The sequence below is a fragment of the Desmodus rotundus genome, chromosome 5 (genome assembly GCF_022682495.2).
Source record: "Desmodus rotundus isolate HL8 chromosome 5, HLdesRot8A.1, whole genome shotgun sequence".
Lineage (NCBI taxonomy): Eukaryota > Metazoa > Chordata > Mammalia > Chiroptera > Phyllostomidae > Desmodus > Desmodus rotundus.
This window is the reverse complement of record NC_071391.1, coordinates 47,424,306-47,439,683: the sequence shown is the minus strand read 5'-3', so window position 1 is coordinate 47,439,683 and position 15,378 is coordinate 47,424,306. Positions and strand designations below refer to the sequence as shown.

At 41.1% G+C, this 15,378-nt stretch overlaps 1 protein-coding gene and 1 non-coding gene across 2 annotated transcripts in view; both read right to left on the bottom strand.

The window, feature by feature from the left end:
- Positions 1 to 15,378, bottom strand: part of MRPL48 (mitochondrial ribosomal protein L48) — a 46,034-nt gene that overhangs the window by 16,744 nt on the left and 13,912 nt on the right. Inside the window, exon 4 of the mRNA XM_024572578.3 lies at positions 5,943 to 6,031. Within this exon, the coding sequence (XP_024428346.2) occupies positions 5,943 to 6,031 (89 nt within the window). The remainder of the gene's footprint in view (positions 1 to 5,942; positions 6,032 to 15,378) is intronic.
- Positions 13,925 to 14,028, bottom strand: LOC112316123 (U6 spliceosomal RNA). Its single transcript, XR_002975965.2, has one exon. It is a non-coding gene; the product is annotated as a U6 spliceosomal RNA (small nuclear RNA).

Genomic DNA, 15,378 nt, shown 5'->3' with positions numbered 1-15,378 from the left:
ATATCCGAGGATTAAATAAAATACATCATTTGTTTTTTTTAAAGATTTTATTTATTTATTTTTAGAGAGAGGGGACAGGAGGGAGAAAGAGAGGGAGAGAAACATCCATGTGTGAGAGCTACATCGATTGGTTGCCTCTCACATGCCCCCAGCTGGAGACCTGGCCCACAACCCAGGCATGTGCCCTGACTGGGAATTGAACTAGCAACCTTTTGGTTCACAGGCCGGTGCTCAATCCACTGAGCCACATCACCCAGGTCAAAATATACCATTTGTAAATGAAATGTTTTTTAAAGCCTGACATATGTCAATAGTAGTTACAGTGTCTACTATATAGCAGTTAATAAATGGTATCTTTTAAAAAGTTGACTAATGTACACAGATAGGACATTATGATTACTATAGAGGTAAGCATGGTCCTGGTATCCTATGGGTATGCTTTACAGAATAAAGCACTTATTAAGCACCTCCTGTGGGCAAAGTGCTGATTCAACCATTCTAAGGAGAGACACCAAAGAAATAGAAAACATAGTCCCAGGCCTCAAAGAGTTTACAATTCAGAGGGAGAGAGAGAAAAGACACACATGAAAGAACAGATCCTCTCAGTTCAATCATGGAGAGTAGCCCAAGTCCAACACAAACTACCCTGTTGCACCACGCTGATTACGTCCCTAAGGGGAGCCCAAGAACAAGCGCCGCAGATGCGTACAGCTGAAAGGGCAGCGAGCAGAGACACACGAGGGTCTACAGGAGTTACTCCGTAAATGGTATCTTTAAAAAGATTGATCCACACCTGCCTAGTCTCAGGTTTCATGTCCCCTCAGCCCCTAGGGTCCACTGGAAACACCAGGATTAACAAACTGCTAAAAGTTTCCTAACTGCATCTCCAGGATCAGTGTCCTCCCACCTTTGCCCAGAATGTTTCCCCTCCCTCCAAAGTGTTTGACTCTTTACCCAACACCCTTAATGTGAGTAAATTCTTGCTCAGTTTTTAAGACTCAGCTCAAGCTCTTCAAGAAAGCCTTCCCTGATTCCTCAGGCTAAGTTAGACACCACTCTGCTGTGTCCCCACAGCAGCCCCCCAATACACTTCTGTCACTTGCCATGTATACTCATTTATTCAACAGATATTTACTGACCACTAGTGATGGGACAGACCAGGGTTAGCATGAGCGATAGGACGGTAAATAAAACAGCCATTGTCTCTGCTCACCGAAGTTCCCTATATGAGCACTATCTTCCCTAGCCCACTGCACACCCTTTGTAGAAAGAGACTGTCCTGTTCACCTGAGAACCATCCATGTTCAGCACAGTACTTGGCACATAGTAGGTGCTAAATGATGGTTTTTCTTTTTAATGGGTTACAAGAGGTATAATTGAGGGAAAACATGGATGCTGGTTTAAAACATCTCTTCTTAACCCAGTCCTATAATCCATGTCTAGTCCTACAGTCCCTGGGCTGGCAAAGCCAGTCTTTCTGTTCCCAGGAAGCTAGGACCATAAAGTGATAAAGAGCTGCTGATGTTTCCAGGAAGGATGCCATAGTCTCCTCATGGAGCTAAGGGTGCTACAACAAAATAAATGGGTGTCAGAAATGGCAGATGTCAACGGTAAAAGCAGCATTAAGTTTCCAAGAGTAAAGGTATCCGGAGTCCTAGGAGCCATTCTACAAAAAGGAAGTAAATTACTGATGTTACAAAAGATACACCTTACTCTCTTGCCCCAGGGCCCAGAAGACAGAAAACATAACAACTACAAATTGACAGCAATTTATGTTGCCTCTGTTTCATCTTCCTATATCTTCCTCTTGGCAATTCTCTGACTCTTGGGCTGCTACTACCCCGAGGCTGAAAGCAGGACAACAACTGAGGGCACATAAGGAAGTAGTCTTAGGAGAAATGCCCCAGCACTATACAAATATGAAGGACTACATTGTTTTCATTTCTGTCTAATAAAAATCACTCCAAACACTCTGAGGCCTTTTAACGTTAACAGAATAATGCAGGGCCTTTGGGAGGATAATTGATCTACACACTGAGACGCAGTACTCGGTGTGCAGGTGTGCTCTGAAATGTGATCCCGCACTGCCACCAGTCAGCCTGGGACTCAGAGATGAGAGAAAAGAAAGGTATTGTCCCATAAGGGGAAGGAGCATGTGCAAAGGCACAGAGGCGTGAGACAGCATGGGTGTATGAGGCATGTGTCTGAAGCAGAGGGTGCAAAAAGAGAAAACACTGAGGAGGAGGTTGGGTCCACGCTCTGAGAGACCCGGAATCCCATGGTTTGCTGTCATCCCCATGTTGCCACCCAAGAGGAAGTTTCATTTTCATCTCCCCTATCACTCACTCCTCAGAGAAGTAACAAGGACAAGGGCACAGGATGGAGGAATTGGAACCAACCAGGCCATTCAAGAAAGAAAGGGGTAAAACCAGTACTGCCAGGGAAAGCTGAGATGAAGTAGGTGCTCATTTTCCTTCCCAAGGTTCAGGAGTCTGAAGACTGCCTGTGGGACCTTTGGAAGGAGGAATGAAGAGAAATGGGACCAGCAGAAATGGGACGAGGGCTGGGAGCTTAGTGCATGAGAATTAATTCTCATCTCAGGGATTTGGGGCTCAAAAGAATAGAGGGCTCAGCCTGAGACCCACAGAGGGAAAAATGGGAATATGGCTACTGAGTGTTTCTTCTAGGTCCTAGGTTTCAGCAGAGAAAGGGAACCATAAGATGCTTCCCAGCTTTTCCAGCCCAGTTCCCCAGTGTGGGGAGGAGACAGGAACTCGGGATGGAGACTCTGCAAGTTGGCAGCGAAGAGCTTTCCTTGTGTTGTCCCATCCAGGAGGTGAGGAGCCTGCAGCAGCTTCCACTCCTATCCAGTGCTACTGTGCTAGCAACCCCAGGACAATGAATGATATCAGAGAAAAGCCAGTAACACCAACAAAGGGAGCATTGCTCCCTTCAAGCAACCAAGGTCATCTGGAGCCAGCTGTTTGCAGATAGTGGGCCATGTTTGCAGTTCTGATTTATAAATCTCAGGGCAGCTTCAGTAACCACATTTCAGTTCAGCTCAATCAATATTTACTGTGTCTACTTGATGCCAGGCCCTGCATTGGACACCGAGGATACAGAAAAATGAGACATGGCCTCTACCCTGGAGAACTCACTATCTAGAAGGGGAGATGGCCATCAAAACAGAAGGTTAAAACAGACCACTAGGTCCCAGGACAGAGGAAGCACGGGAACTGCGGAAGTCATGGTAGGACAAGTGACCCAGTGCAGGGAATCCAGGAAGTTTTCTCAGAAGGGCAGATCTATTTCCTCTGTCCTCACCCTGCTTCTCACTGAGAGTTACAGGTTGAGGATGTATTAACAAGTGAAAAGGGGGAGAAGGTCTTCCAAGTAGAGAGAACAGCATATGAGAGGCCTTGGAACAGCATGGCCATCCAGATGAAAAGCAAGAGGCCCACTGCAGTTGAAGCACAGAATCCATGAGATGGGAGCAGAGGTTACAGAGAAAGATGGGGACAGATGGATGGCATTAAACTTCCTTTTATACCAAGGTAAGGAGTGTGTCGGGCATGGCATATGCAGAAAATTATCTTAAGATGGAGGATCCCAAAACATTAAAAATAAAACAAAACACAAAACAACAAGTGCTGGAGAAGTTGTGGAGAAAAGGGAACCCTAGTGCACTGCTGGTGGGAATGCAGACTGGTGCAGCCACTATGGAAAACAGTATGGAATTTCCTCAGAAAACTAAAAATGGAACTGCCTTTTGACCTGGCAATTCCAGCACTAGAATTATATCCTAAGAACCCTGAAACACCAATCCAAAAGAACCTATGCACTCCAATGTTCATAGCAGCACAATTTACAATAGCCAAGTGCTGGAAGCAACCTAAGTACCCATCAGTAAATGAATGGACCAAAAAACTATGATACATTTACACAACGGAATTCTCTGCAGCAGAAAGAAAGAAGGAGCTCCTATCCTTTGCAACAGCATGGATGGAACTAGAAAGCATTATGCTAAGTGAAATAAGCCAGGTGGTGAGGGACAAATACCATATGATCTCACCTTTAACAGGAACCTAATCAACAAAATAAACAAACAAGCAAAATACAACCAAAGACACTGAAATTGAGAACAGGCTGACAGTAAACAGAGGGGAAAGGGAAGGGAGGGAATTTAAGGGGAAAAGGGTGAAGGGTTTGCAGGAACAATTATAAATGACACATGGACAATAATGGGGGGGCGTGGAAACAGGAGGGAGGTGGGGAGGGCTGCGGGGGTTGGGCTGGGGTGGGGAGAAAAGGCAGAAAACTATACTTGAACAACAATAAAAAATTTTTTTTAATTATTTTCAGAAGTTTAATTTTAAAAGTGTTAAATTTGGGGCTTTTATTAAAGATTTAAAGATGGGGGAAAAAAACAACACCCCCCCAATAAAACCAATTTCATTTCCCACTAATTTATGTGGGATGTTTAGAATAGGGATGTCCTAAAATCAAATGACTCCAACAACTACTCTAAGGTGTCACAACTCAGAAAGGGTGTAAAAATCACTCCTTCTTCTGAATTTTAATGGCACCTTCTATCTTCCTGTTAGCACTTGTCACTTTCTGCTTGCAGCATAATCATCTGTGTCTCATTTGAAATGATTTACTAGCTCCCTAAGCATAAACCAGCTGTTGTTCATTCATCCTATAAAATTTTATTTCAACCCAGTCTGACTAGGCGAGTCACCCCCAACAGTGCCTAGCACACAGTAGATGTTCGATCAATATTTCATGGCATCGTGGAGATACATGATATCAAAGCAGAAAGACTCAAAGATATTCTAATCCAGGGTTTCTCAACCTTTTTGAAGAGCCTGAAAAAAGCTAGGGACTCTCTTTTCAGAAAAATTCACACATAGAAAACATTTTCCATAAAATTTCAGGGCCTGCCATGCCCAGAGGACCAAGGTTAACTTACCAAAGTCACAAAGCTAATGGGTTGCAGAACCAAGCCTAGAACACAAGTTTCCTGGTTCCCAATTGCATAGTTTTCCCACCACAAACAAACCATTTTAACTGAGCTGTTCCCTGCTGGGAGGCTGCCTGGTACAGGCCTCAGACATGGCAGTGCTCCTCTAGTGAAATGCCTTGATACAGGGATGATGCTCAGGAGAACATGGCAAGTTCAGTGGCTGCTGAGGCCCAAGTACAGTGGTATAGAACTTCTGCCAAGGAGACAGAGGCAGCGGGGGATGAGCATGGTTACATGGGAGCATTAAAATGAGCCTGAGAACCAAAAGTGATGTTGAAGATTCCTCAGGTAGAACAGCAAAATCTTAACGGTACTGTTTACAGGAAGTGACAGAGTTATAACTCAACGCCAGACCTTCTGACATTCTGGCCAGTGTTGTGTTTGTCCCACCGGCAAATCCTCAGCACATGCACAGAAATCTAAGCAATCCTGCGGCTGGAGCCAGAGAGATGGGCTAGATAATCTTATAATGCTTAGAACTAACTCGCAATAATCTGTGATAACGGATTCAAGGAACACATACATATTTTAAATCTGCACCTACTATAAAGCTCAGCTAGTTGGCTACAAATGTCAGCCCACCTCTACTACTCACCATTCACTCAACTAAACTGATGTATCATTTCTGTTGTGAGGTCCATACTGCACCAAGTACCAGGAACATATTTTAAAGTATCACAAATAATAAAAACAAATCATTTGCTTTTTACTGTGATAACCTGGCCTAGGGATAAGATTGGGAACTGGCAGAAGCATCTCCACTATGGATAATATCTAAATTAAGTAACTAGAGAGGACTGAGGGACGACCCCCTATTCTTTCTAGCTCCAATACTAGCCAGCCTATGCAAGTCTGATCTTTGGGTGTTGTAAAAGCTGCACACTCTCCTTTTCTAAAGGATCCCTGCCCCCTTTACCTCTTGTTCTTTAATTAGGTGCTTGTATCTTCCAATGCCATGGGTGGGTTTTGTCTTGTAGTGCCGACTGGTACTCAGCAAAATGCCACCTAAAAGAGAAAGTAACACAAACCTGTTTCAAAACTCCTCCATGGACAGATCACACATGAGGAGAAAAATTCTCCACTTCAAGACTGGGACTACTTTGAGGTAGCAGGTGTCTTATTGGTTTAAAGAACCAGAGCTATACACACACACATACACACACACACATCTGGTTCTTTACATATATCTATATCTATATCTGGTTCTTTACATACATACGTGTGTGTATGTATATATATATAGATAGATTTCTACAAAGTCTTTAAAACCGTCTAATTTGATTTATTTGTGCTGATGTGGAACAATCTCTAACACACACTGTTAAGTGCCTAACAATAAAAACAAAAACCTAATGTAGAAACAGTGTGTATACTACCACTAAGTATACAATAGGGTTTCCATGTACATCTTCATTGTGTTAGCCCAGAGATGTGCCTCCCAGGTCCCCCTTCAAGGAAGGACTTGTTAATATATATGTATTCTCCTTTAATCTTCATTATTTTTATTCTCATTAGCAAATAAAGAAACTAGAGCTCAAAAATTATGGTGAACTAGCCAAAATCACCCAGCAAATAAAAGACAGAACTGCATTTTAAACCCAGGTCGTTCTGATTGAGCAACTTACGCTCAGATGTGTTACGCCCCTGAACTTCTGGAATATAAAATCTAGCTAGATCTGATCTTTTTTAGCTCAGGTCTCAGTTCCTTATCTCCATGCTTTCACTGGAACCAACACGACACAGCTCTGCTCCGTCTGTCTCTCTTGCTTGGTGTCCACCTTCTGGACTAGTGCTAGTACTGCTCCCTTTCCTCCCAGCCCCTGTGGTCCTCTTGTCATCTTCCCAAGTTATTATACTGTGGGGGGCTAAGCACAATATGGCAGGAGAACTCTTATGGCATTTAGAGGAATGTTTCCTTTTTAAAAAATATATTTTATTGATTATGCTATTACAGTTGACCCAATTTTCCCCGTTTGCCCTCCTCCACCTGGTGCCCTACATTGCCTCCAGCAATCCCTCCCCTCAGTTCATGTCCATGGGTCATGCATATAAGTTCTTTGGCTACATTTCCTATACTGTTCTTAATATCCCCGTCTATTCTGTACCTACCAACTTGTACTTCTTAATCCCTGTACCTTTTCCCCGATTCTTCCCCCTACCACCTGATAACCCTCCAAATGATCTCCATATCTATGATTCTGTTTCTGTTCTGCTTGTTTCCTTAGTTTGTATTTTGGATTCAATTGTTGATAGTTGTGAATTTATTGTCATTTTAATGTTCATAGTTTTGATCTTCTTTTTCTTAAATAAGTCCCTTTAACATTTCATATAATAATGGCTTGGTGATAATGAACTCCTTTAGCTTTACCTTGTCTGAGAAGCACTTTGTCTACCCTTCCATTCTAAATGATATCTTTGCTGGATAGAGTAATCTACATTGTAGGTCTTTGCTTTTCATCACTTTGAATACTTCTTACCAGTCCCTTCTTGCCTGCCAAGTTTCTTTTGAGCAATCAGTTGACAGTCTTATGGGAGTGCATTTGTAGGTAACTAACTGCTTTTCTGTTGCTGCTTTTAAATTCTCTCCTTATCTTTAACCTTTGGCAGTTTAATTATGATGTGTCTTGATATGGCCCTCTTTGCATCCATCTTGTTTGTGACTCTCTGTGCTTCCTGGACTTGTATGTCTATTTCCTTCACCAAATTAGGGAAGTTTTCTTTAATTATTTCTTCAAACAAGTTTTCAATTTCTTGCTCTTTCTCTTCTCCTTCCAGCACCCCATGATTCAAATGTTGGTACATTTGAAGTTGTCTCAGAGGCTCCTTAGCCTATCCTCATTTTTTGGATTCTTTTTTCTTCTTGCTGTTCTGATCAAATGTTTTTTTTCTTCCTTATGTTCCAAATCATTGACTCGATTCTTGGCTTCATCTACTCCACTGTAGGTTCCCTGTAGATTTTTCTTTATTTCACTTAGTGTAATCTTCATTGCTGCCTAAGTCTTTTTTATACTGTTGAAGTACCCAGTGAGTTCCTTAAGCATCCTAATAACCAGTGTTTTGAACTCCGCATCTGATAGATTTTGTTTAGTTCTCTTTCTGGAGTTTGTTCTGTTCTTTCATCTGGGCAGTATTTCTTTGTCTCCTCACTTTGGCAGCCTCTCTCTATGTGTTTCTATGTATTTGGTAGAGCTGCTTTGACTCCCTTTCTTAGTAGCATGGCCTATTGTAGAAAAGTGCACCTTTAAGTGGATGGGGCAGAGCCTTAGGTAATTACCAGGGTGGGGCAAATCGTGTAAACCAAGTTGATGGAGTCTCTAATATGGTGCTGCCACTTTGTGGCTCTGTGTCAGGGAGGGATCAGAAAGGGGACAATGCCTGGCATCTGGAGTTTTGTCCAGGAGGAAGCTGTCCCTGGCACTCATCCTGATGCCAGGCACTTCAATTTCTCTGGGTACGTTGCTGGTGCCCTTCCAGCTGCTGCCCCGTTGCTGAAGTCCGGAGGAAATAAGCCTGTATAAGTCCTAAGTCTGTTGTAGGCCCTTCAAGAGGAGATTCCTGAGGAACCCACAGTTTCTTCCACCATCCCAACCCCCACTGGTTTTTACAGTGAGAAGTTATGGGGACTTATCTTACTGGCACTGGAACCCTGGGCTGGGCGGTCTGGTATGGGGCTAGGATTCCCTCACTCCCGAGGTATCGCTCCCAATTTTTATCCATCACACATGGGTGTGGGACCACCCATTCTGCATCCGCATCTTTGCACCTCTCTACTCGTCTCCCCATCTTCCCCACTCCTACCCATCTGGATGAATGTGACCTCTTTAATTCCTTGGTTGTCAGATTTTCATACCGCTCTATTTTCTGGTGATTCCGGGTGATAATTTTTTTTTGTAGTCTAGTTGTAATTTTTGCTGTGGTTGTGCAAGGAGGCAAGATGTGTTTACCCACGCCTCCATCTTGACCAGAAGTCTCTAGAGGAATGTTTCTTAAGCTTCTCTTTCTAAAATGGGTTCCCACACAAGTTGGCTCTGTGCCAGGCCAATCAGAGATTGACTTCAGAGTCAATCCTGTATTTACAATCACATTATTTTATCCAGACAACCCTGGGATATGCATTAGTCCTATAATATGCATTATTCCACATCTACTATTACATGCCAACAACTGCATAGAACCTGGGACAAAGATACTAAAATAGGCTACTTTCCCCAGAGACACTCACTCAGTGTGTACTGGGCAAGGATGATGGGAAAACAGATAATTATCTTATGTTGTATAAAATACTTCAATGGAGATGAAAGCAAGGCAGTAAGTGCCTAGAGGAAGAAACAACTAACTCAGCCTTCTGGGGTGAGACTGGGAAAGGGTTCAGGGAAATAGGTTCAGAAGAGGTAAAAGCTGCATTCTTAAAAGAGTAAAAGTATACTACTCAAGGAATTTTTGATATTCGTTCCCAAGGAGCAGTGAACATAACTGAGGTATGTTCTTGGCCCCTCCCCCCAAATTGTCTCTCTGAATCTAAGACTGTTGAGCCTCTGAGTTTCAACTCTGTAACTTGGGACCCCACCCAAGGAGCTCATATCCAAATCTTCCTGTTGGGTACACAACGATCCTCAGACCAGAGCCTTGCAAATTAATCTTATCCAACAAGATTTTATCATGACCTCAAAATAAGACTTTGAAGAAAGCACTGAACCCTTCAAACCATGTTCATTCACTTAATAAATATTTATCAATTCCCATCAGGGTAGCCGGTGACGATTATAACCTCCTAGCCATGTGAATAGCACACACCAGAGTTGTGCAGTGTATAACCAACCCATTATCTATGGCACAATTGTTGGTACCACGCAATGCCCTAGAAGCTGGGGCTATAACAATGGACAAAGGCAGAGTCCCTACAATAAAGAGCCTATGATCTACTGGGGAAACAGTAATACCGACGCAGGGTGATGAGGGCTATGCATGGGAGGGGCACTGAAGCTGGTCTTGAGGTGTTGGGAAAGGATTCTTAGAGCAGGTGGCTTTTAAGTAAAACTTGAAGGATGACTAAGAGTTAGTGATGAGAGAACAGGGTATGGGGTGAGGAAGAGCCACACAGAATTTCACGGCAGAAAATGAGGAGCAGGGTGGCAAGAGATGAGTTTACAGAAACAGGCAAAGCTCAGGAAGGGCTTCATTATTGAACACTTATGTGCCAGGCACTATGCTAAGAATTGGGGATGTAAAAGTAGATAAGGCCAACAAAACTCCACTTATGGAGCTAATGATCTAGTGGGAGGAAGATATAATTAATGGAAGTCACAAAATAAATATAAAATTACAAATTGAGATAAATAATAAAAAGAAAAAGCACAGGAGGCCTACGGCAATACAATCGGTATATCTATTTTAGATCGGAGTCTCAGGGAAGGCCTGTCTGAAAAAAATGACATGTGAACTACGACCAGAATTCAGAGGGAAACAGTAATAGTGGTTATCCCCAGGGAGGGAAAGTGGCTAGAAGGCAGGAGGAGAGGGACATTTACTGTTTTATACTCTTTTGTATCTTTTAAAATTTGTTCCATACATGTATTACCTATTCAAAAAAATAAATAGAATAAATTGAGACCTGAAAGGCAAATAGGAGTTTATTAAGTGAGTAGACAGAGGATGAACGTTCCAGGCAGAGGAAACAGCACGTGTGAAGGCTCCAATGTGCGACACAGCTTTGGCACATTCAAGGAACTAAAAGGCTGTCGGCGTGACTGGCACAAAGCAAGAGGGGCACAGAGAGTACCAGAAACCAGAACAGCGGGTTGGAACACACCACGCTGGGCCTTGTTAGGGTTTGGATATCAGACTGAACAACCGTAAGCAGGGAAATTATATGTCTATTATATTTTTAAAAGATCACTTTGGTTGTTCTGGGGAGAAGGAGTGTGGATAGAAGGAATAGGAGATACAAGTGGTAGCCTTGGTTAAGTTATTGTCGGTGATCTCAAAGTACCCACATCCCTCTCTCTCATTCCGTCCTCCAGAGCTTACAAATTAATCCTTCTAAAACACAGACCTAATCAAATTACTTTCTTTCATTAATTCAACTATTTATTGCACACACACATTTTTTTAAAAAGTACTTACTATGTGCAAAGCACCATACCAGTCACTACAGACACACCAACAAATGAGACAGGAAAGGTCTTTTGCCATATTTCAAAATGTTTGATGGTTTTCTTCTGCCCAAAGTTAACACTTCTTAGGTGAGCGTTGAAGAAACTTGATTTCATAATCTAGTTCCAATTACTTCATCTCCTCATTCTCCTCCTCCTCCAGGCCTTTAAAACCTTGCTCCTCAGCATCAGCTACACTCGCCACTCTGCAGAAACCATGCACTTTTCATGCCCCTGTCACCCTGGACACTCGCCCTGCTGGGACTGCACCCCTCTGCCTGCTGAAGCCGTACAAGCCTTCAGGGCCAGCTCCAATGTCACAGTCTCTGGGAAACTCTTCTGCTGCCCTAAACATACAAAGATCACCAAGAGTCTACTTTGTCGCTCTCCCATGCCTCCTTTACAGGGGAGAGCAAAAGGAGGTTCACAGTGGTTCATGTGGAAAATAATACAATAATTAATAAACAATAATACAAGAATAAACTGTTTGGCGTACTCATGACTGTAAATCTACTTTTGCCCACCCCTGTATACAGTAAAATCTTTTGTATAAATAAAGCTCAGATACCAGTCACCATCTTGAAATATACAGAAACTCAGTAACCCTCCAGTGGTTTTAGAAAGTAGGACCGGAAGTGACATATCTCAGGTGAGAGCGCCACAGATGCTTGCCTCGCCACGGCCTCTCACGTACGGGAAGTCCTTGGCAGGGAGGTACTTTCAGATTCAGTTTGGGGCAATTCCTGTAATTAGAGCAGCTGGTTAATTAAGAAGCCGATTCAAACTACTGTTAAATTAACCATTTTCTTCCTTAAATGAAAGGTTTTGGTTAAATTACCAGTGGTTAACCTGCTTAATTAGTCAGTTGTTTTAATTATAAAATTTACAACTTTGAAAGCCTCTGATTTCTGATAAGTTCAACTGAATTTTCCTCTCGGCTGTGTGTCATTAAGCTGGGTTTCCTGCTGTCACATTAGCACTGCAGCCTCCTAAGAGAGCGGGCAACTCTCTTCTCTTAGACACAAAACCCCAGGGTTTCGAAAGGAGGCTTTGAAAATCTTGCAGTTAGCACAACTCTAGGATGTAATCACATATTGACTTCTCCCACCTGCCTGTTTATAAGCCAGAGCCTGCTGTCCTTCAGTGTCCTTGTTACTAAACTGAGTACTCAACCCATCAATCCAGGATGGGGGTAAACAAATTCACTTTAATTGTTTCTCCTGCAAAATTGGAACAAGTATTTTTAGCACAGCTATGCAGAAGAAAACGAGAAAAACACTGGCATGGCCCCAGCCAAGAATTAATTACAGGATATTCTCCTCATTCAACAGACTGCTAGTCCCTGACACACCCTACCCAGCACCTGGCAAATAGTATGTGCTCACAAAATGTGTGTGTGTGTATGTGTGTATATATATTTTATATATATATATGAAATATATATTTATTTATATTTTAAGATTCTTGAGATAGTTTGCCAAGACAGTCTGCAATGATTTGCCCCTGGCAGCTACCCACTTTTTTTTTCAAAATCTCTTCTCAAACATTTTTCAGGTTTTCTAATTACACTGAACTATGTGGACCGCAATACACCTTGTTTCTCTGCCTCCACCTTTTTGCCCATGCTGTAATGAGAGGACTCTGAGTTCCCTTCACTTAATCTCTTTAGACCTCTTTGTAAATATCTACTTCTACCCCTCTATGTATGTTTCAATCAGTGAGAAAAAGGCATCCACTACCATCCAGCCCCTGCCTTGGAGAGAGCAGCTGGGATGGCGCCCAGGGCCCACAGCAAGTATGAAGGGTGATGGCAGGAATGGGACACTGCTCCCTGCTCTTTTTTCCTGAACATCATTACAATTCAACTTTGAAATTTCTGACTTTAAAGATATCTCAAAGAACCCATGAAAAAATGCCAAGTTTTCAAGTAGAATTATCTTGGCATGCCAACATTGGTCAGTTACCCTGGGCCTTGGAGCCTTCTAAATATTGGGATTCCCTAACAACAATTGAAAAATGGGCACAAGAAAACATAAATGACCGGTATGAAAATATGTTCGAGCAACTGCTAATCAAATGCATGGAAATTAAAAATACAAGAGGTGGCATTTTTTATCATTAGCAAATATGTTAAAAATAATAATATTGATGAACGTATAAAAAAAGGATTCTGAAATACCAAAGAAATATAAAATGGTGCAATCTTCTGGTGAGCAATTTGGTAATAACACATCAATAACTTAAAAAATGTGCATTTCCTCTGATCTAACAATTTCAGGTTTCCTAAGGAAATAATCAGACAAGGGAACAAATACTAATGTACAAGGATCTTCATCATAGTATTGTTTACACTAGAAATTCTTGGAGACAACTTAAATTTTGCCAAATAGGAAACTGAGTAAATTATGTTATTATCCCCCACCTATCTCTTCAAAAGGATCCCTATTGGGTCTTTTCCAATAGCATTTAACATGCTCTATTTGATCCCAGCTTTAAAAACAAAATAAAACAAACAAAAAAACCCCCTCTGAATTAGGTAGTTATCGAATACTGAACTATACTCCAAAACTATATGTAACCAGTAGTATTAAAACAGCTTGGTACTGGCATCAAATATACAGACAGATCAATGAAATAAAATAAAGTTAAAATAATCCTGTATCTGTGTGGAAATTTAGTATATGATAAAGGTGACATTTTCAAACCTATGGAACAAAGACAGATTTTTTTTGTATTCTTGTTTTTTTTAAATATGGAACGCTTCACGATTTTGCGTGTCATCCTAGCTCAAGAGCAGCGCTAATCTCTACGCTGTTCCAATTTCAGTACACGTGCTGCTGAAGCGAGTACGAAAAGATGGATGTTTTAATGTTGAAACAACTGACTGCTCATTCTGGGGATAAAATTGCATTCCTACCCAATTCTAATTCCATATGGACCACATATTTAAAGGAAAAAAAATAAAGAAGATAACATGAAGGATTTTTTAAAAATAATCTCGGCGTACAGAAGATCTTTCTCTCTAAGCATGAAAGAATATCTGGAAATCAAAATTTAACAAACATATCTGTATAAAAATTTAAAACCTCTATGTAACAAAAAACACAAAAACAAAACCAAGGGACAGATGACTGAAAACCATACAAAGCATACATAACAGAAAAATGCTAATTTCCTTAGTATATAAAACCTAGATAAAAGTTTCTTATAGATCAAAAATGAAAAAGCAAACAATCTAATAGAAAAAAATGGGCAAAAAATATAAACAGTTCACAAGGAAAGAAATACAAATGGCTAATAAAAATATGAAAAAGTGACAAACTCAAGAAATGCAAATTACAAGAAGACATAATTGTTGACTAACAAAAAAATAAGATGTTTTATAATATACAGTTTTGGCCAGAAAATAGAAATGTAAATTAACACAACTTCTTTGAAAGGCAATTTGACAACAGTTACGAAAATTTTAATTCACAATCCATTGACTCAGCAATTTCGATTCCAGGAATTAATCTTACAAATGTACGGGAACAAGATTACGATGAAGTATAAAAATGGCTGCTGCAGCATTTTTTGAAATAGCACAAACTAAATGCCACCTAAACATCCAGCTTTAAGATACAGTCATACATACACATTATATATATGTTCTTATCTGCACAAAACTTACTTGAAAAATATCTAAGAAACTGCTATCAGTGGATACTACTAGGGAGTAAGACTGGGAAATAAAAGAAAATTGAATTTTTTATCATACATCTTTTGTACAGTTTATTTTTACCATATGCATTCATATGAATATTTACATTTGAGACTTTTTTAACAGTTGATAATTTCAATAGTAACTTTTAAAAAAAACTTCCTCAGAATACGTAGTAGTTCAAAATGAACTTCGGCTCTGGCCGGGTAGCTCAGCTGGCTAGACTGTCGTCCTGACAAGCTAAGGTTGCAGGTTCAATCCCCAGTCAGGGCACAAACAAGAAGCAACCAGTGAAGGCATGGATGGGTGGAACAACAATCAATGTTTCTCTCTCTCATTTTCTCTTTCTCTCTCTCTCAAATCAATAAGTAAAAAGAAAAAGAATTTTTAAGTGAGAAATCAAGCTATGGGGCTGTAGCCAAGGTCACACAGTAAGTATGCGGTAGAGTGGAATCCAAACTAACTGCAGAGCTCTTGCTGTTCATCACTACTTCATGTTT